This window comes from Saccopteryx leptura, chromosome 9 (assembly GCF_036850995.1).
Source record: "Saccopteryx leptura isolate mSacLep1 chromosome 9, mSacLep1_pri_phased_curated, whole genome shotgun sequence".
Lineage (NCBI taxonomy): Eukaryota > Metazoa > Chordata > Mammalia > Chiroptera > Emballonuridae > Saccopteryx > Saccopteryx leptura.
In genome coordinates this window covers 19,631,138-19,651,588 of record NC_089511.1, presented here as the reverse complement: position 1 = coordinate 19,651,588, position 20,451 = coordinate 19,631,138, and the positions used below count along the sequence as shown (strand labels likewise).

The window sequence follows — 20,451 nt, the reverse complement described above, 5'->3', positions numbered from 1 at the left end:
AAAACTGGCAGTGGGGGGACTCGGGTGGGGTGCCTGTGCCACTGTATGCTGAGAAACGACCCCAGTCTCGCCCCCCTCCACCTTGGCGAGACTGCTGCAGAGCCACGGCTGCTCCCAAGTGCTGTGGTATCATTGGGCCTCCTCTAGAACTGAACACAATTACGAAGACTGTTCTTTGCTTAGTAGATTGTGATAGTTCAAAGTATTACCACTTGGAACGAATGTGATGAATTCTGAAGCAACACTTGGCCAGAAGCTGCTAATGTTGTTTTGTTTTTTAAGATTGTGGCTGAAATAAAAACATGCAGACACTGGCAGGACACAGAGACTGCTACTGCCACGGTCCTGGTGGGTAAGAGTGCAAGGCCCGTCAGGACCCCAACTGTGCCAGCTGTGCTTGTGGGATGGGGAGCCGACCCCTGGAATCTCTGAATGCCCTTCTCTGTCTTTTGTTCACTTCATCCGTTTAAATTCTTGTGCACACTTTTATGTTGTGCTTTTTCTCTAAACTAGCATTGGCAGAAGTCCACCAAAGCAGATGCTGCCTCATCTGTCTTAGGGAAGCAGTAGGTGTCTAGCAGTTTGATACGAATGAGAAAAATCCCAGCCAACTTGTCATAGATTCAGATGGTTGAAAATAAACTTAATATTCCCAAGAGGAACTGAAAAATGACAGCCAAAAGGAAGGATGGAAATGCCTTTTCTGAAGTAGCAGATTCTATTTAGCACCCATAAAACAGGTTTGGTAAGCCACTGAGTTTTTTAAGTGAAAGCAAAATCTCTTGCTGTGAGCCAGACATGGAGGTACCATGCCAGTTCTATGGAATATCTACGGGTGGCCCTGAAACTGGCCTAAGTGTGACTTGTGGAGTTAATGATTACTCCAGCAGTTCTCTAAACTACTTGGTTCCACTGGGCTGCAAGCAGTCACCTGCAGGGGAGTCTCCAGGAACCAGCATGTTCCCTTTGCTCATTGGGGCTGGACTGGTGGTTCTGAACCTGGTGACCTCTACTAGGAGCCAGAAGACAGAACCCCTTAGTGGCTCTGGGGACCAACCACTTTTCCGGGGGGCAGATCGATATGACTTTGCCATTGTGATCCCTCCAGGAGGCACAGAATGCTTTTGGCAATTTGCCCACCAGACTGGATACTTCTATTTCAGTTATGAGGTAGGTACTTGGACTCCTCTGGCCATACTGGGACTTGTTTTTTCTGTTTCCTTTTGTAAAGGGGTCAAGTTGTAGACTAACACAAGGTTCTGATTGTCATTATTATGCTGTGATTCTCCACCCATTAATGAAATGGACCTGCACTTAGATGGAAACTCTATGGATGAATAATCACTATAACATATGGCTTGGCTTCTCAAATTGTGGATCATGGAATTATGCTCAAAGCCATGGGACAAATGGGCTGCCTCTTCCTAGGGAAATAATCATCACATTTACTCAGATTTAGAGATGAGAGGGGAGAGTATACATTTTAAAAATAGTAAAACATGGATATGGAAAGTCACATGAACTTTGGAGACAGACCCAGTGATTTCAAAAAGACACCTCAGGAGAACAACATTTACTCTTGCCTTTAGTGGTAGAAAGAAAATGTTTTCAAGCTGCTTGTTCACAAGCCAGGTACTTGCATCTCCAGCAGTCTCTCACCTCAGTACCCAGGGATGGTCTGCTCAGCAGTCAAGTTAGAGGCTGTTCACTTCTTTGTTCTTTATCTTAGAAACCTGTTAACTTTCTAATCTTTGTTTACACTCTACTCCATTGTAACTTAAAACTTATTTTAAATTAAGTTAGAGCTTTTTCTTGTCTCTAAATTTGTGATAGAAGAGTAGCTACAGTCAGCCTGGCACTAAGTGCCTAGTAGTGAGTGCCTTATTTGCTGTCAAGTGTGAAATAAGCCCAAGTGTGCGACAACCCGAGAGCTTAAAACCAAGCTAGTTCAGTCAAGAACTCTACAACCTCGCCTGACCGGGCGGTGGTGCAGTGGATAGATTGTCGGACTGGGATGCAGAAGACCCAGGTTCAAGACCCTGAGGTCGCCAGCTTGAGTGCGGACTCAACTGGTTTGAGCAAGAGCTCACCAGCTTGAGCCCAGGGTTGCTGGCTCAAGCAAGGGGTTACTCTGCCAGCTGAAGGCCCGCAGTCAAGGCACGTATGAGAAAGCAATCAATGAACAATTAAAGTGTTGCAACGTGCAACGAAAAACTAATAATTGATGCTTCTCATCTTTCCATTCCTGTCTGTCTGTCCCTGTCTGTCCCTCTCTCTGACTCTCTGTCTCTGTAAAAAAAAAAAAAAAAAAAAGAACTCTACAACCAGAATCTTAGACACCAGCCAATACAAGCCAGCTGTATGGTCTGTGACATGTTTTATTAACAGAAGTGCTATCAGCATTTGGGGTAATTCTTTATCCTGCAAAACTGTTTCTAACATGGCAGGACGTTCAGATTTGCTGTCCCTCCCCTCCTGACCCGACCCCACCACACCCCCACCATTGTTTCAATTCAAATTCCCGAAAGGCATTGAGCAGAACCATCCTTGATTGAGAACCACTGTGCTATCATGGGATGTCAATCTTACCACTTAATTGGCTTCTTGGTGATGTATCAGGGACTTTCTCCCTCTTTAATGTGTCTTGGCAGGTTCAGCGAACACTGGGAATGTCACATGACCGGCATATTGCAGCCACTGCACATACCCCACAAGGTTTTCTCATAGAAACCTCTCAGAATGTTCGGGGCCAGATTAACTTCTCTACCCAAGAGACAGGTCTGTTTTCATCACCACATCTATTATAATAATCATAGGTTTCTTTGAAGTTAGGAAAACAATGAGGAAGTATTCAAATTAAGTACCAGAGATGTAAAAACCTAGGGTTTTTCACATAGGGATGGTGAAACATAAGGAAAAAATTTAGCCTAGAACACCAAAACCCAGTTTTCCTGGAGACTGCCAATGGTCAAGTGCAGTCCACTGGCAGTTTGGAGGCAGTTTCCAGGTGAATTTTAACTCTCGGGTCTAGAAGCTCAGTTTCCCCTCAGGTCCGAGGTTTGAAACCCTGAGGTCACTGGCTTGAGCATGGGCTCATCCAGCTTGAGTACTGGGTCTCTGGCTTAAGCAAAGGGTCATTGACTCAGCTGGCCCTCCCCAACTCCCCAAATGCACATATGACAAAGTGATCAATGAACAACTCAAGTGCTGCAACTACGAGTTAATGCTTATCTCTGTCCCTTCCTGTCTCAAAAAAAAAAAAAAAAAAGATAAAGAATTCCAATTAATATATGGGATAACATCTCTTTCTAGTCATCAGAATATATGAGCTAGTTACCAAAAAGCAGACTCAGAACAAAAGGAAATGCACAGCCATGAAAAATATCCACATTCCATAACAAAGCATTTCTCCAGTCATCAGAAAATTCCTACAGCCAGGCTGAACCTGTCCCCACCCTGCTCAGAACCACAGCTGCACTCTCACCAGCCAATGTACAGAAAAAGATTTTTCTCAACAGGAGCATAAGATGATCCTTCACTCTGAAGCACAGGCCACTCAGCATTATGAGATATTTAGCATCTTTGGCCCCTCCACGTCAGAAGTGCCTTCAGTTCATTTTGACAGCACATTGCCACACCTTTCTAAACCCACTCCTCTCCACTCCCACCCCCAGAAGGGGAGGCGACCCAGCTGAGAACCAGCACCACTACATATTCAAAATCACCCAACCCGGTGCACACCCCCTTGCAGTTAGTTACTCCAGCAGAAGTTTCTTTCCTTCACGATGGACCGCTTTTTCTCTAGTTTCTAGTTTCAAAATGGTAACTGCAGCTCTAACAGTGTATAAGCAGGCAAACACCATGCTCTTAATTTCAACTCGAGATATTTAAAAATAAGCGATAATGGGTTGAAAAAGAGGAAGGAAAATGGTTTTCTTTTCAATGTATGACTAGTGATATTTTTTAAAACGTGACTGCTACAAATAATACTTAGTAAAATAAGTTTCGTGTTGTATCAGTATCTTCCTTCCACATCAAGAATTGGATCTTTGTACTTGTTATAAGTAAAAAGGTGCTAATGTGGCACATTGACCAGCGGAGAGCAGACATCTCCAAGCCTAGAGGTTGAAATAGCAACAGGGTGGGAGATCCAGGCTTGGTAATGATCGAAGGATTCCCACAGGTTTTTATCAACTTTGTGTAAAAAACCAACAAAATCACTTTGGTTCTGTGCAAGTGTACCTCAATTTTGGAGTCTTCTATGAGGGGCCTGGGATGGACCACAAACAGAAGAATGAAAGAAAACAACTGAATGATACTCTGGATGCAATCGAGGTAATTAATTGCTTTTGTGGGAGAAAAACATCTGGAAACGGATTTTAAATTTGGAGGAAAGATGGAAAATATGGGAATAATATCATTTGAGCTGAGCACTCACTTGGGTAGAAACCAAACAGGCAAGGGGATTTGAAGCCTTTAATTTTTATGACTTGGAGCTCTTGAAATTCCTCATGTGTCTCACACCACGGATTAGCACACTGCTGCTCCCAAGGCCAAAACTGGTCCACTGCCTGTTTTTTTTTATTTTATTTTTCCGATGTGAGAAGTGGGGGGCGGCACACAGGCAGACTCCCACATGCGCCCGACCGGGATCCACCTGGCATGCCCACCAGGGGGTAATGCTCTGTCCATCTGGGCTGTTGCTCTGCTGCAACCAGAGCCATTCTAGTGCCTGAGGTGGAGGCCATGGAGCCATTCTCAGCACCTGGGCCAACTTTGCTCCCATGGAACCTTGGCTGCCAGAGGGGAAGAGAGACAGAGAAAAAGGAGAGGGGGGAAGGGTGGAGAAGCAGATGGGCACTTCTCCTATGTGCCCTGGCCAGGAATAGAACATGGGACTTCCATATGCTGGGCCGACACTCTATTGCTGAGCCAACCAGCCAGGGCTTGTTTTTTTTGTTTGTTTTTTTTTTAATTTAGATATGATTCACCACTTTAAAGTATATAATTGAGTGGTTTTCAGCATATTTCCAAGGTCCTGCAACAATCACCAGCATCTAATTACAAAAGTTTCATCACTCCCAAAAAAACTCCATACCCATTAGTTACTATCCATTCTCCATGCCTCCCAACTCTGTGGTCACTCACTCACTTCTTGTCTCTATAAATTTTCCTATTCAGTATTATTTCATGAAAGAAGCCTGGCTTCTTTCATTCAACATGTTTTCAAGGCTCATCCACATTGTAGCATGTATTAGTATCTCATTCCTTTACATGGTCAAATAACATTTTATTGCATAGATATATTACATTACTTACCCACCCATCAACTGATAAGACATTTGGGTTATTCCCACTTTTTGGCTGTCATGAATAATGTTGCTATAAACATATGAGTTTTTATACAAACATGCTTTCATTTCTGTATCTAGAGGTGGTGTACTCTGCTGCAGGGTCACAGAGTAACGTTTAGCTGAGGAACTGCGGTCTTCCACAGTGGCTAAACCACTTCACATTCCCAGCAGCTGTGAACGAGGGCTGCAGTTTCTCCACATCCTCACCCACGTTGTCTTTCTTATTGGCCACCCTAGTGGTGTGAAATGGTAGTTTGTGATTTTGGGTTGTCTCCCTAATGACACTGAGCATCTTTTCATGTTTTTCCCGTTTGTATAAACTTCTTTGTTGAAACGGCTATTTAAATCCTTTTGCAACTTTAAAGTTGGGTTGTCTTTTTTATTTCTGAGGTTTGTTTTTTTTTTAACTACATTCTGGATATAAGTTCGTTATCAGGTATGTGATTTACAGGAATTTTCTCCCATTCTGTGTAATGTCTTTGTACTTTTATGACAGTCTCATTGATGCACTCAAGTCCACTTGCCTAGTTTTGTAAATGAAGTTTGATTGGAACACAGGTATGCTTAATTGAAAATTACATAATGTCTATGGCTGTTTTGTGCTACAATGGCAGAGTTCAGTAGTTGCAAGAGACTGTATGGACTGCAAAGCCTAAAATATTTACTAAAATATTTATCTCTGCAAGAGCTCTCTAGTTTCAACATTGTAGTTTTTCATTGGAAAAAAAAAAATTTAAACCTCAAGTCCAGGCCATTTTTTCCACATACAGCAAAATTACTTGTCAGCAACTACAATTGGCAACTGATTACATATCATAAAATAACATAAGTTACTCAACTTCCAGATAATTTAGGTTAGGGCTGGTGAGCACCCAGGTGAGGCTAGATGGGGGGTTGGGAGGAGCCTTCCCTTATTTCATTGTCTGTCCCACAGGAAAGTACACGAAAGGTGCAGAACAATATCTTTCACATGTGGCGATACTACAACTTTGCCCGCATGAGGAAAATGGCTGACTTTTTCCTTCTCCAATCAAACTATAACTATGTGAACTGGTGGTCAATAGCCCAGAGCCTTGTTATTCTTCTTTCTGGGGTCCTGCAGCTGTATTTCTTGAAGCGTCTCTTCAATGTCCCAACGACTACAGACACTGAGAAGCCAAGATGCTAAGCTAAAACAACTGCATGCGCCCTGGCTCTCTCCCTCTGGGGCAGACACCTGTTAAATCATCAGCTTTGCAAAGTTAATGGGAAAAATCCATTTCTCTCCTTTTAGAAAGTTTTAGTCTATTGCTCTTATCTACAGAGGCAAAATGACAATAAAGGAATAAAACTAAGTTTTGATGTTGGCTATTTCTAAAGTATGCACTAAATGCTACTATCAAAATACCGTTCATCATATAACAGTCCCTTAACCTTCATTAAGTCTATTTAGAGCAGGGGTCAGGAACCTATGGCTCGCGAGCCAGATGTGGCTCTTTTGATGGCTGCATCTGGCTCGCAGACAAATCTTTAATAAAAAAAATAATGTTAAATATATAAAACATTCTCATGTATTACAATCCATTCATTTCCTACCGCTCATGTTCATGGTTGCGGATGACTGGAGCCAATCACAGCTGTCCTCCGGGATACCACCAAATTTTTATTGGATGCGTAATTTTAATATATAATGCGTAATGTACACGGGTCGTTGTATGGCTCTCACGGAATTACATTTTAAAATATGTGGCGTTCATGGCTCTCTCAGCCAAAAAGGATCCCAACCCCTGATTTAGAGGTTAACAGAGAAACTTGGGAGAAGAGTTGAGAAAAAAGGGAACAGAAACATGTAAAACCCAGTTTTTATATGGGATTTACATGTTGAATACAAAAACAAGAGTTGGTAGAATGCTTTTTTGTATTTTAAAAATGTTTTATTTTTAGATTGTCACCTTTGGAATTTAAAATGAGTAATATATTCATAGAAAAATTGTTTTACAATAAGTAGTTTTAAGATAATTGTGAGATGCTTTTCATTTAAAAAAATATTTTAATAATTCTAAAAATAATTTTGGGAGGCACAGGGAAGAATGGAGAAGGAATATTACTTCAGAGTCTCTGATTAGTGCTTTTCGTCCAGTCCAGTTAGGCTAGTAAAGGTTCATAAGGAAAATGTTTTAGCAAACTACGGTGATGAAAATAACATTCAACCTGAGATTACACCATCCAAGAAAAAGACTGAGAAAACATCTTGGAAAAGTCAAAACAATTATAATCAAATTATATTCATTAGATCCTACTCTTAGCAGAAACACTCAGTATATGCAACATAAAAATAATTCTTACCATTTATTCAACACCTCTCATTTACCAGGCACTGTGCTAGGTACTTTAAATAATGACTTCTAATTCTAAAAGCCATTCTTAGGTAAATAGTTAAAGCTGTTTTTTGAAACAGAAGAAAATGAAGCTCTCTAAAGTTAATGATTCATCTAAAGCACAGTGTTATCACAGATAACAATAATAAGCTATTCTTGTCCTCAATTCCAATGATTTAGAACTTTTTACTCAAAACAAGAAGCTCTCTGGTTGATATATAAAACACAATATTCTATTTAGTAACAAACACAAAGATCTAAAACTCCATTTTGAACCATTTCTGCTTAATAAGAATCCAGCCTGCACTTGTCAACTATAGAGAGAATATTAAACTAAGAACCCCTGGAGCAGTCCCAGTGTTGACAAAATTCAACATGATGGTGGAGCCTACACAGACACAGGAAACAAAGCTAGGCCCTTCCACACAGCCACAAGTCCTTGCGATGACTTCGTTTTAAGTCAACGTCTCTTCATGTCGCACATATTCCCCAATGTCTGCTTGATGAAATACAACAATCGCCATGGGGTCTACTTTTCTGCAGTCCTGTGTAGACTTTGCTGCCACCCCAAAACCCTGGGATTCAAAAGAAGAGACACTGATTCACTCAAGTCATTCAATAATCATGCAGTAAGGGCAGGAAATAACAAAGACAAAAAAAGACACAGTTCTTTGAGAAATTCAAAAAGTGCTGAGAATTGGGTCTCTCAAGCCACAAATTGAAAATACATCCTTCTTGAACAAAAAGATCTTTCATTTTTGTAACAGCTACCACTTGTACTCACCAAAGGGATGTCTGCCATGGAGTACACCACCACTCCCTGGTACTGAGAAGTGTTTTCAGTGATTCGACCCAGTCCAGATTTTAACACATGGTTCCCATACAGGAAGGATTGCTCTGCTCCAGGCTTTATCCATACTTTATACTATAAAAAAGAAAATTAAATCCAAGAAACATAAAAATGCTAATAGTTACCGGTATATCCCTGCAGATAAGGTAGCTGCTAAATCTGTGATTAATTTCTTGAAAACACTTTAAGAAATAAAGATGTCTATTTCCCTCAAGATGTTTTTCTGCTAAACAGAAGTGCCAGGTTCTTTCCTTGGCTCTACAAGTAACTTCTCCCATGGACAGTTAAACAGCTCTTTTTCTGGACCCACTGTGCTCCTCATCACAACCACCTACTTTTCAATCTTCAGCTGGGTTTGCACAGGCTTTTCTACTTTGCTAGAGTTAATGACAACTATATACGTAGCCACCCAGCACTGCTTCCCAGAGCCCCAATCATACTGAAAGAGCATACCTACAAGCATCTACAGGCGCTGGCACTTATCCCAAGCAAAGTCAGGAACTCCTGGCAGAGAGGCTGCCCAATTATCAGCGTCCTGGGTGGCCCTCATCCCTGACTTCCTCCAGCCCCTGTGGCAGACTGGAAACCATCCCACAAACCTTGGCATAGGGCGCAAGGTAATCCAGAGCTGTGATGTGCAACCGGAATTTGTGGGTCTTAGTGAATTTTCCGAAGCAGGTTCCTAGCGACACCAGCTTGTCACCGGAGATGTTGGCGGCCAACTTCAAGATCTTTTCACTAAAAGGGTAAAGAAGAAAGAGGTGTCACAGAAGGGCGCTGGTGGGGCCCAGGCCCCCAGCCGGGTCTATGCTGCCCACCCGGCCCTGCCTCACCTCACGTAGTACACCCGGTCGTTGTGCAGCCTGAAACAGTAGGTGCCATCGGGCCTGTCGACCAGCAGCTGCAGATTCTCCCCGATGCTGTAGGCAAAAGGACATAGGCCGCATCCGAAGGGGCTGGTCCCGGCCCCAAGCCCCACTCCACCCCCGCCCCGCCCCACCATACACACACTCCCTCTTCTGCCCCGCGCGCTTACTATTTTGCTATCTTCTCAAACATAACACGGGTCTCTTCTTCAGTCAAAGGCCGCATTTTCCCGCTGTTAGAACACCGGATCCTCGTGCCTCAGTCGCCGGAAGCGGAAGTCAGCTGCCAGCCTCACCCGGACAACCCTAAAACCTATCTTTCTAGCTGCTTTCCATCCCATTGGTTCCCCACGCCAGCGCCCCGTAGCCTGGAGGACTACCGGGCCAAGGAAGACGCCCACAAGAAACCACAGAGTGTGACTCGGGCACCTGAAACCTGTGTAATTCTGTTGACCAGTGTCACACCAATAAATTCAATAATTAACAAACAAAAAACATAGATGCCGGAAGTATAGCCCTATTGCTTCCGGTCCCAGATTCGGAGCCAGCGCCCTCTCTGGGCCGGAGGGGAAAGCGACACTGGAAGATGGCGGCGATAGAAGCAATTCCATCCTCCACTTCGGCATCTGCCGCGGCCACCGCAGCGGCTCTCGGGGAGGTGGAGGATGAAGGGCTCCTGGCATCACTATTCCGCGATCGCTTCCCGGAGGCCCAGTGGCGGGAACGGCCCGACGTGGGTCGCTACCTCCGGGAGCTGAGCGGCTCCGGGCTGGAGCGGCTACGGCGCGAGCCCGAGCGCCTGGCGGAGGAGCGGGCCCAGCTGCTGCAGCAGACGCGCGACCTGGCCTTCGCCAACTACAAGACCTTCATCCGCGGCGCTGAGTGCACCGAGCGCATCCACCGTCTGTTTGGCGACGTGGAGGCGTCGCTCAGCTGCCTGCTCGACCGCTTGCCCAGCTTCCAACAGAGCTGCAGGTGCGGCGGGCCCCGTACCAAAGGGTTTTTTTTTAAACAACTGTAATAGTTGACATTTACTATGGTAGAGATAGCTAACACACAGCACGCACTTCTCTGAGCATTTCATTAATCCATTTAAACTTCACAACAGCTTTCGAGGTAGGTACTGTTTCCCCGGTTTTATGTATGAGGAGGTTGAGACGCGCAGAGGTTAGTGACTGTCCGAGGGCACAGCTAGTACGTTTCGAAGTCAGAATTGGAACCTACCGGCAGGTTCCTCCCTCGGGGGGATGTGTGGGCACTAAATAGATTCCATGCAAAGCACTAAGAATTGTGCCAAACATACTTAACTATCTACAAATGGCTGCTTAATATATATGCATATTTATGTGTACATGAATACATGTGTAGACACAACACATAAAATAGCTCAGGGCAGCTCATCTTCTCCAAAACCTCCACTAATAGGAAGCTGACAGGAAATCCTTCTTTGGGGGTAGCAAAAGTTATCCAGATAATTCCTCCTTTTTGAGTCATGTTCTGCTTCCCTAGGTCCTTAATCCATTATCCCTAATTCTGTCTTCCAGCCTTTTTTTTTTTTTAAAGATTTTATTTATTCATTTTAGAGAAGGGGGGAGAGAGGGAAGGGGGAGGAGCAGGAAGCATCAACTCCCATATGTGCCTTGACTGGGCAAGCCCAGGGTTTTGAACCGGCGATCTCAGAGTTCCAGGTCGATGCTTTATCCACTGCGCCACCACAAGTCAGCTGTCTTCCAGCTTTTCATGATAAAAGTTTTAAGTGTTCTTTTGAATCTTTGGCTATTTGACAATAGCTTTTGTACCTTCCACCCACCACAGAATAGGTAGGGAACTTCATAAAGCAGATCTCTGCCTTTATGGAGAAGAAATAGAAACTGGTGGGAACTCAGGTTGAATAGCATAAGAATAGATTTAAGAGGCTGCGAGAACTTGGTAAGATTTGTAGCCTCGAGGTTAGTTAGCTCATTCATTATTATGAAGATAATAAGTATAGCTATTATTTAAGGAACATTCTGAAGTTAGGATCTGTGTTATATACCTTAAAAACATCTTTTCATTTAATCCTCACATCCTTATAAGGTGGGTCCTATTATTATTTTACCAATAAAGAAACAGTTATGGCCTGACCAGGCGGTGGCGCAGTGGATAGAGCGTTGGACTGGGATGCGGAAGGATGCAGGTTCGAGACCCAAGGTCGCCAGCTTGAGTGCGGGCTCATCTGGTTTGAGCAAAAAAAAGCTCACTGGCTTGGACCAAGGTTGCTGGCTCCAGCAAGGGGTTTCTCGGTCTGCTGAAGGCCCACAGTCAAGGCACATATGAGAAAGCAATCAATGAACAACTAAGAAGTCGCAACGCGCAATGAGAAACTAATAATTGATGCTTCTCATCTCTCTCCGTTCCTGTCTGTCTGTCCCTGTCTATCTCTGCCTCTGTAAAAAAAAAAAAAAAAAAAAAAAAAAAGTTATGAAAGCCTAAGTACTTTGCCCCAATAGTTAAGTGGCAGATCGGGGTTCATATCTTTTTACCATTTAATTATGTGTGACCTTGGACAAGTTCTTAACCTGAGATTAAAAGTTTTCTCAAGGGTACTTACCTCATAGGTTTGGTGTGGAAATTAAATCAGATAAACCATCCAGCGCAGTGCCCAGTTCATACAATAGTATAGTAAAAGCTTGGTAATTATAGTTAAGGTTTGGGTGCAGAGCAGTGAGCAACCAATATTCTTCTGATTGTACTAGGAACTTTGTGAAGGAGGCTGAGGAGATCAACTCCAACCGCCGGATGAACACCCTGACTCTAAACCGGCACACAGAAATCCTGGAAATACTAGAGATTCCTCAGCTCATGGACACCTGTGTCCGGAACAGCTATTATGAAGAGGCCCTGGAGCTTGCAACTTATGTACGCCGACTGGAAAGGAAATATTCCTCCATTCCTGTTATCCAGGTAGCCAACTTCCCTGCAGAGGACTCGAACTTATGTTCTTGTAATCAGTAATTCTGTAGTCATCACTGAACCTTTAGGCAGAAAATGTAGGAAAACTCTTTGCACGTTTCACATCAGTTTCTGACAGGCAGACAGGCAGGCTTGAACATAAAACATACATTCATTTATTCAAATGAGAAATGTTCATTTGTGTGCCAGGCACTGCTCTAGGTGCTGAGTATTCAATGTGAACAAAGCAGACAAGGTTCTAGCTCTCATGAATGAAAGCTGATAGCTGGCAAATATGTGGATAAACCACGCGATCCTTTCAGACAGTGGTTAAGTGTCTGGAGAAAACAAACCAGGGGAAGAGGTAGAAGACCAGGGTTAGTTATTCTAGTCTGGGGACAGTGGCCAGGAAAGGCTGTACTGGAGAGAACATTTAAGCTGAGACCCAGATGATGAGCAGGTGCCGGGTACATGTAGATGTGAGAAGAGAGGGCAAACCGGAAAGTGGAAAGAGCAAGTACAGCAGGCTGGAGAAGGAAATCGGAGTGTTACGAAACAAAGCCAGCGGGACTGGACTGCAGTGAGCAAGGGGAGAGCATGAGGAAGCCGGTGATGTAGAAGCAGGCAGGGCCTGTAGGCCATGGTGAACCTGGACGCATCAGCTTTAGAAAATCGACTTCATGTGTCAGGAACATTGGTCTGAAATATTCAGGGTTAGGGGAATAGGTTTCAGGGATTGTCTTTACAAGCGTGGTGTGACTCACCTCTGTATTCTCAGGGCATTGTGGACGAAGTGCGCCAGTCCATGCAGCTGATGCTGAGCCAACTGATCCAGCAACTGAGGACCAACATCCAGCTCCCTGCCTGCCTCCGTGTTATTGGCTTCCTGAGGCGCATGGACATCTTCACTGAGGCTGAGTTAAGGGTGAAGTTTCTTCAGGCCCGAGATGCTTGGCTTCGTTCCATCCTAACTGCCATCCCCAACGATGATCCCTATTTCCACATCACAAAAACCATCGAGGCCTGCCGTGTCCATCTGTTTGATATCATCACTCAGTACCGTGCCATCTTCTCCGACGAGGACCCGTTGCTGTCCCCTGCTATGGGTGAGCACACTGTGAATGAGAGTGCTATCTTCCACGGCTGGGTACTACAGAAAGTCTCCCAGTTCCTGCAGGTGCTGGAAGCCGACCTTCAGCAGGGGATAGGCAGCCGCCTGGACTCTCTGCTGGGCCAGTGCATGTACTTTGGGCTGTCCTTCAGCCGTGTGGGGGCTGATTTCCGGGGCCAGCTGGCTCCTGTTTTCCAGCAGGTAGCCATCAGCACTTTCCAGAGAGCAGTTCAGGAAGCGGTGGAGAAGTTCCAAGAGGAAATGAACTCCTACACCCTCATCTTGGCTCCAGCCATCCTGGGCAGCGGTAACCTGCCTGCTGCTGTGCCAGTCACTCAGCCTGGGACCCTGCAGCCGCCCATGGTGCTCTTAGACTTCCCACCCCTCGCCTGCTTCCTCAACAATATTCTGGTTGCCTTCAATGATCTGCGTCTTTGCTGCCCCATAGCCCTGGCGCAGGATGTGACTAGGACCCTGGAGGATGCCCTTGCTAAGGTGAGCACATACTGTTGGCTCTCTACTGGGACCTTCTTTGGTTACAGGAGGCCAGATTTTGGCAATAAACCAGTCCATATGACAGTGGTGACGGCTGATTTAGGTTTAGTGTGGTGTTTAGAGGCTTTTAATGGCTGAGCAGCTCTTAACTGATTAGTCCCCCTTCATGGAACCTAAAACAACCCATGATATGGCCTACCTATAGTAATGCTTTAGTAATGTATTAGTGTTCTATTGCTCCATAACAGACCCCCCCACTTATCACCTCCCAGTTTCTGTGGCTCAGGAGTCCAGGCACAGCATAACTGGGTCCCCCGCTCAGGATCTCACAAGGGTACAATCAAGGTGTTGGCCAGGCTGTAGTCTCATCGGGAGCTTGGGGTCCCCTTTCAAGCTCACTCACATTGGCCGATTTCTGTTCCTTGCGGTTGTGGGACTTAGGTCCTCAGTTCCTAGAGGCCGCCCCACTCCATAGGCAGTTCATACTGTGGCTTTTTGATTTTTCAAGGCCAATGGAAGAGTATCCTTCCTGCATGAATCTCTCTCTCTCTCTTTTGATTTTAGAGAGAGAAGAAGGGTGGGGAGAGAGATTGACAGAAACATGGATCTGTTCATGTATGGGCCCTGATTGGGGATTGAACCTGCAACCTTTGCATACTGGGACAGTGCTCCAGGCAACCAAACTATCTAGCCAGGGCTGCATGAATCTCTTCTAGAGAAGTCTTCAAGTCCCTTTAAAAAGGCTCATCTGATTCAGTCAGGCCCACTCAGGATAATCTCCTTTTGATTAATTCAAAGTCACTTCTTTAGGGACTTTAATTACAACTGTAAAATCCTTCACCTTTGCCATATTCTACTGGTTAGAAACAAGCCACAGATTCTGCCTGCACTAGGAGGAGGGAATTACACAAAGGAGTGGGTGCCAGGGGGTGGAAATCACTCAGAATTCTGCCCAACACAAGTAATGCTACTACTATTGCTAATGTCTTTGTACAGTGCACATTTTTTACACATTAAATCTTTAGATATTGGGATGCTCCTTACAGCTTATGACATCTTATAATCGTTTTCAGCCAGGTGGCAGCTATGACATGATCATATAAAATCTTTTTATTGGTATCTCATGTAAGAGCAAGAAAGCATGAGCACTGAAGCTTTTTAAGAGTCAATGCAATTCAAGTAGTAGTAATCATCTAATATTTGTATAGAACTTACTTCATGCCATCGTACTTGACAGATTAAGACTCGATCCTCGCCCTGACCAGATAGCTCAGTTGGTTAGAGCACTGTCCTGAAGCACAAAGGTTGCTGGGTTCGATCCCCAGTCAGGGCACATGCAGGAACAGACCGATGTTCCTGTCTCTCTCTCTCTCTCTCACTTCCGCTCTCTAAAATCTACAAAATAAACAACCCTACAAGGTAGGGCCTATTGCTGACCCTACTTTGTAGATAAGGACACGGAGGCACAGAGGGCCTGGAGGGCTTAAGTAATCACTTGGAAGTCACAGAACTAGAGAGTGACATAGCTAGGATTTGAACCAGGAAGTCTAGCACCAGTCTTTTATTAACCCCGTTAGCATGACACCTGTCTGTAATGTCAGAGAGGCTGCTCTGTTCTCTCTACTTGGAACTTTCTTTTCAGCTCTGTTTCCTTCCTCCTTTACAAGTTTCTAGTGATCTAGCTTCTGGAACCTCAAGGCCTTCCTCAAAAACCTTTTATAGTTTTTGCTTCATTTTCCTAGATCCAACATAGTTTTCTGGACAGCCTCCCTTGGGAGTCAAGAATCATGTATTCTTTGTATAATTTCATGATACTCTTTCACTGGAAAAAAAACACCAGTAATGACCCAAATTGAGTCAGAGAGTGGATAAATTGTTAACCTGGAACACTGAGGTCATCAGTTTGAAACCCTGGGATTGCCTGGTCAAGGCACATATGAGAAGCAACAACTATGAGTTGAGGCAGCCTGCTCCTACCCCCACTTTCTCTTTCCTTTCTCTAAAAATGATAAATAAAATCCTAAAAATAAAAATAAAATAAAAGAGCCCTGGCTGGATAGTTCAGTTGTTTAGAGCATTGTTCCAAAGCGCAGAGGTTGCCAGTTCAATCCCTGCTCAGAGCACATAGAGGAACATATCAATGTTCCTGTTCTTCTCTCTCCCCCCCCCTTCCTCCCCCCCCCTAAAAATCAATTAAAAATAAATAAAAAATACATCAATCAAGTGACAGAATTATGGAGAGTGATCACAATTCTGAATTTAAACAAGACTAATATAATGTACTGTTTGGAACAAATTTCTTCATGAAAACTTGAGTGCTGCACATTAGTGCTTAGTTTCATGCACTGCTGATAGTGACCAACTACTGTCATAGATATGTGATAGATACTGAGGTGATTGATGGTGCCTTTGTCTCTTAGGTAACCAAAGTAATCCTGGCCTTCCATCGTGCTGAAGAGGCTGCCTTTACCAATGGGGAGCAAGAGCTCTTTGTCCAGTTCTGCACTGTCTTCCTGGAGGACCTCGTTCCTTATTTAAATCGCTGTCTCCAAGTCCTTTTTCCACCAGCTCAGATAGCACAAACATTAGGTAAGGGAAAGGAGAAAAGACTTTTCAAACTACATTGAGACAATTCACATACTAATTGATTCGCACATTTGTAAACTTCAGTGTGTTTTAGTAAATGTACCAAGGTGTACCATTACCACCATCCAATTTTAGAACATTTCCATTACCCCAACAATCTCCCTCATACCCATTGTAGTCATTCCCCAGTCCCACTCTTGGCCCTTGTCAATCACTAATCTACTTTCTGATGTAATAGGTTTGCCTTTTTTGGACATTGCATATAACTGGAATCACACAGTATATGTTTATCTGATTAAGTGGAAGAAGCTAATCACAATAGAACCACATATTGTATGACTTTGTATTGTGTGTGGGAGATGGGGGAGGCAGAACTTCCCAAAGGGCAACGGGCCGGTGATCACACCAGCAAAGAGTGACTGCTTGCCACTCTGCCCCTCCCCGCCCACCCCACCTCTGGCTTTTCTCTAGGGCCTGTCACAAGGATGCCAGTGCCTACTGAAGTTCTCTTGGCTCTTACTCAGTCCCCCTCTGCACTGTGCACTGTGTTGTTTCAGATTACCTTCAAAGTCTCGCTTTACAGTGTAGTTTCTTGTCCCACATACCAAAGATGACTTACCAGATTGAAATAACGGTAACTGTGGCGATTACTTCCCTAAGTATTTTTTCTTGTGACATACCAGTATTTACAATTATTTAATGTTTTTTCCCATTTCACTTTGCCTACCATCTGGGTCAGGCATTCCACCTACTCAGCTCTCCAGGTACGGAAACCTTGGACACGTGAACATCGGCGTTGTTCAGGAGCCTCTCGCCTTTATCCTGCCGAAGAAAGAGATGGTTTTCTGTATAGATGAGAAGGAGCCAGTGCCGGAGCTCACTGCCCCAGCACCAGAACTCCCGGAGGAGGAGTCAAGCCTCGAGCCAGTCACTCCGGCTTTCCCTGAGGAGGGGCAAGAGCAGGTTGAATCAGCGGAGCCACTGCAGGCCGATGTGCCTAGTGCGAACACTTAACGGGTTTCCCGCTCCGGAAACCAGGTACAGCACCCAGAAAAAGAGACTTGCCTTGCCTCAGAAAACATGGGACAGCCCAGGGGAGAGGCTGCGAAGACATGCAGGAGAGAAAATTAAAGGGGGAACCTCCTGGTCATTTCTCTTATACTATAATAAGTGCAATTATTATATATTATTAAATAATAAAGTTGACGTCATCGAGAAGCGGACAGCATTCTATGGGCGGGAAGACTCGCGGGAACTACATCTCCCGGCGTCCCTGGCGGCGGGAGCGATTGACTACGGCATCCCGGAGAGGAACGCGTGCGGACGGCTCTACTGGAGAGCACCATGGGCCCACTGGGTGCCGGGCCGCTGCTGGGGTCGCTGCAGGCGCGTCGCCTCGTGGGGCTGGCTCTGCTGTGGGGAAAGGGAGTGGCGGTCGGAGGCGCCCGGCTCCGCAGCTCCACTCCCGCCCGGAATGGCCTCGAGGGGCCCGCACGTCAGCGCTCCTACTGGCGCTACCTGCGGCGTCTGGTGCAGGGAGCGCCGGAGCCACCGTACCCGCGCGTGTGCCAGGTCGGGGACCCGGCGCTGCGGGCCGTTGCGGCCCCAGTAGAGCCGGCGCAGCTGGCGGGGCCCGAGCTGCAGCGGCTGGTGCAGGTGATGCGCCGCCGGCGCTGCGTGGGACTGAGCGCGCCACAGCTGGGAGTGCCGCTGCAGGTGTTGGCCCTGGAGTTCCCCGAGCCTCTTTTCCGCGCCTGCGCGCCGCGCCTGCGCGAGGCCCGCCAGATGGAGCCCTTCCCCCTGCGCGTGTTCGTGAACCCCAGCCTACGGGTGTTGGACAGCCGCCTGGTCACTTTCCCCGAGGGCTGCGAGAGCGTTGCTGGTTTCCTGGCCTGCGTGCCCCGCTTCCAGGCCGTGCAGATCTCAGGTGCGGATGGGAGGGGCTCTGAGGTGGCTGGGTGAGCGCACGCGTCTCTTCCGCCTGTGGAGGCGGTGGCCTTGGATCCCAGGAAAGTTTTAGTATAAAGCTCCAGTTCACGAGCAGACACATTAATGATTGATCAGCGGAACCTCCTGGCATGAATCAAGGACAGCACTTGAGAATGGACGAAACTCGGGACTGACAGATTGGGATGGGAATGAAGGCCTTGTGAGAGCATAGCCAGTTCTAGTGTGGTACCAGCGTAGGAAGTATAGAGTGAGCGTTGTTAGGGTGACCTCGCTGTGTGTATCTCTCTCTCTCTCTCTCTCTCTCTCTCTCTCTCCTGCCCCAATGAGATCTGTCAAGGTGGAGTGGGAGAAGCGGGACCTGCTTTGCCCAGCCCAGAGTGACAAATCACTCCCGGTGTGTCACACCAGGATGTTCTGTGATTCTTTGCTGGGGATGGGATGATTGTTCCTCCTGAGCAAGCCACTTGGTCCATGAGGGTCAGAAAGTCAGTGGCATCCCTTATTTTATATTGTACCAAGCTGAAATACTTTTGTTAAAAATTGAAAGCAAAGAGCAATACTTCAGAAGCAAGAGTTGGGAAGAGAAGCACCTTATTAGGAAGATCATTTCTCATCTCATCGCCCAGCAACCTAATTGTTAGTTGAGAACCAGGTTGACCACTTGGTAACAGGCAGAGTTGAGGCATCTTTTCTAGTGAGGATAAGAGATGTTATGTGAGTTCTTTTCTGATGCTGCCTCTTGTAAATAGGAACATCCAGGGGCAGGGAAAGCATAAGTTAATGATTCAGTTCATCATGTCCTCACCCAGACTGTAACTTCTTTTGCAGGGCTGGACCCCAGAGGAGAGCAGGTGGTGTGGCAGGCCAGTGGGTGGGCAGCACGCATCATCCAGCATGAGATGGACCACTTGCAGGGCTGCTTGTTCATTGACAAAATGGATAGCAAAACATTTACAAACATCCACTGGATGGAGGTGAATGACTAAAGCCTTCCTGCTTTGGTCTGAGGATTCTGAAAACCAGGACACAAACACTTCAGCTTTGAGCTGGCATGTCTTACCTGGCATTGACTTGGCTGACAGGAAACAATGGACTTCCAGAGCATGCCTAACTGAGATGGAGGAAGATGTTAGTAATGATTGCCCCCAAAAGAGCGATAAGATACTGCCTTCCACTTGAGAAGTTAAAAATAACTCCCATAAAGGAGTAGACATTTCCTGGTAATGTTGTATGGAGATGACTGGGGCAATAACCACTCTCAGGAGACATGATTTCGTAGGACCTGTGCAATCTACTATTTTCAAAGCCATTATTTGATAATAAATGTAGTCCTGTTTAAAAATGGAAGTTAAGGCTGTGATTGACCTTCTTACCAGATTTATTTTTACAAGGGATTTGTCTGTGTCTCACCTACAGAGTCCTTCTTTGCCTTGGTCACTAGTGTGCTTGTGGAAGTAAACACAGAACAGAAAGTAACACGGGCCCCCAGTTCATGGAGTGTTTAGTAAGAATATTAACATAGATGAGTACCTACATGTTTTAACAGGTTCAGATACAGTTTAGGTTTCCATTTTTGCCTTCCACCTTTCACAGATGTGGGGGAGATTTTTCGGCTGAAATTTTTTAGGCAGTTGGGACTTGACTTGTTCTTTGGGTGGAGGCCATTGAGCCGGGGCTTGGGGAAGGGTGAGAGTTGAGGGGGAGCCAATGAGCCTGTACCTGTCACAGTCATAATAGAAAGCAGAACTTGTGCGTCCTGGTCACCACACCTATTTTGGAAAAATAAATTAGCATCATGCTGACTGACCAGTGTTTAAGATACTGTCAGAGGTGAATGAATTTGTTTCTTTAGATATATGTCTTACCTGGTTTTTATGTTGAGTTTTGCAACATTGGTACTCTTACCAGTCCTCAAAGTCCGAGTACCCGTGTAGTAAGAAGTCCATTAAGT

General features: G+C 45.4%; 3 protein-coding genes across 6 annotated transcripts; 2 read left to right on the top strand and 1 right to left on the bottom strand.

Annotated features, from left to right (window-relative positions):
- The first annotated feature begins 427 nt into the window (after positions 1 to 427).
- On the top strand, positions 428 to 6,688 carry TMED6 (transmembrane p24 trafficking protein 6). Its single transcript, XM_066348146.1, has 4 exons — positions 428 to 1,170; positions 2,652 to 2,778; positions 4,184 to 4,335; positions 6,289 to 6,688. The coding sequence occupies exons 1-4, from the start codon at positions 799 to 801 to the stop codon at positions 6,520 to 6,522; spliced, it is 885 nt and encodes a 294-aa protein (XP_066204243.1). The 5' UTR covers positions 428 to 798; the 3' UTR covers positions 6,523 to 6,688.
- Positions 4,381 to 9,793, bottom strand: NIP7 (nucleolar pre-rRNA processing protein NIP7). Of its 2 annotated transcripts, none has more exons than XM_066348149.1 (5): positions 9,598 to 9,793; positions 9,395 to 9,481; positions 9,161 to 9,299; positions 8,496 to 8,636; positions 4,381 to 4,796 (listed from the first exon to the last, which is right to left on the bottom strand). In XM_066348149.1, the coding sequence occupies exons 1-5, from the start codon at positions 9,651 to 9,653 to the stop codon at positions 4,587 to 4,589; spliced, it is 633 nt and encodes a 210-aa protein (XP_066204246.1). In that variant the 5' UTR covers positions 9,654 to 9,793; the 3' UTR covers positions 4,381 to 4,586. The 2 variants fall into 2 exon arrangements, with proteins under 2 accessions (XP_066204246.1, XP_066204248.1); XM_066348151.1 differs by lacking the exon at positions 4,381 to 4,796 and adding an exon at positions 6,980 to 8,286.
- Positions 9,794 to 9,880: 87 nt separating this feature from the next.
- Positions 9,881 to 20,451, top strand: COG8 (component of oligomeric golgi complex 8). Of its 3 annotated transcripts, XM_066348135.1 has the most exons (6): positions 9,881 to 10,402; positions 12,163 to 12,370; positions 13,137 to 13,964; positions 16,385 to 16,553; positions 17,290 to 17,466; positions 19,329 to 20,451. In XM_066348135.1, the coding sequence occupies exons 1-6, from the start codon at positions 10,014 to 10,016 to the stop codon at positions 19,484 to 19,486; spliced, it is 1,929 nt and encodes a 642-aa protein (XP_066204232.1). In that variant the 5' UTR covers positions 9,881 to 10,013; the 3' UTR covers positions 19,487 to 20,451. The 3 variants fall into 3 exon arrangements, with proteins under 3 accessions (XP_066204232.1, XP_066204231.1, XP_066204233.1); XM_066348134.1 differs by lacking the exon at positions 19,329 to 20,451 and having other exon boundaries at positions 17,290 to 17,857; XM_066348136.1 differs by lacking the exons at positions 16,385 to 16,553; positions 17,290 to 17,466.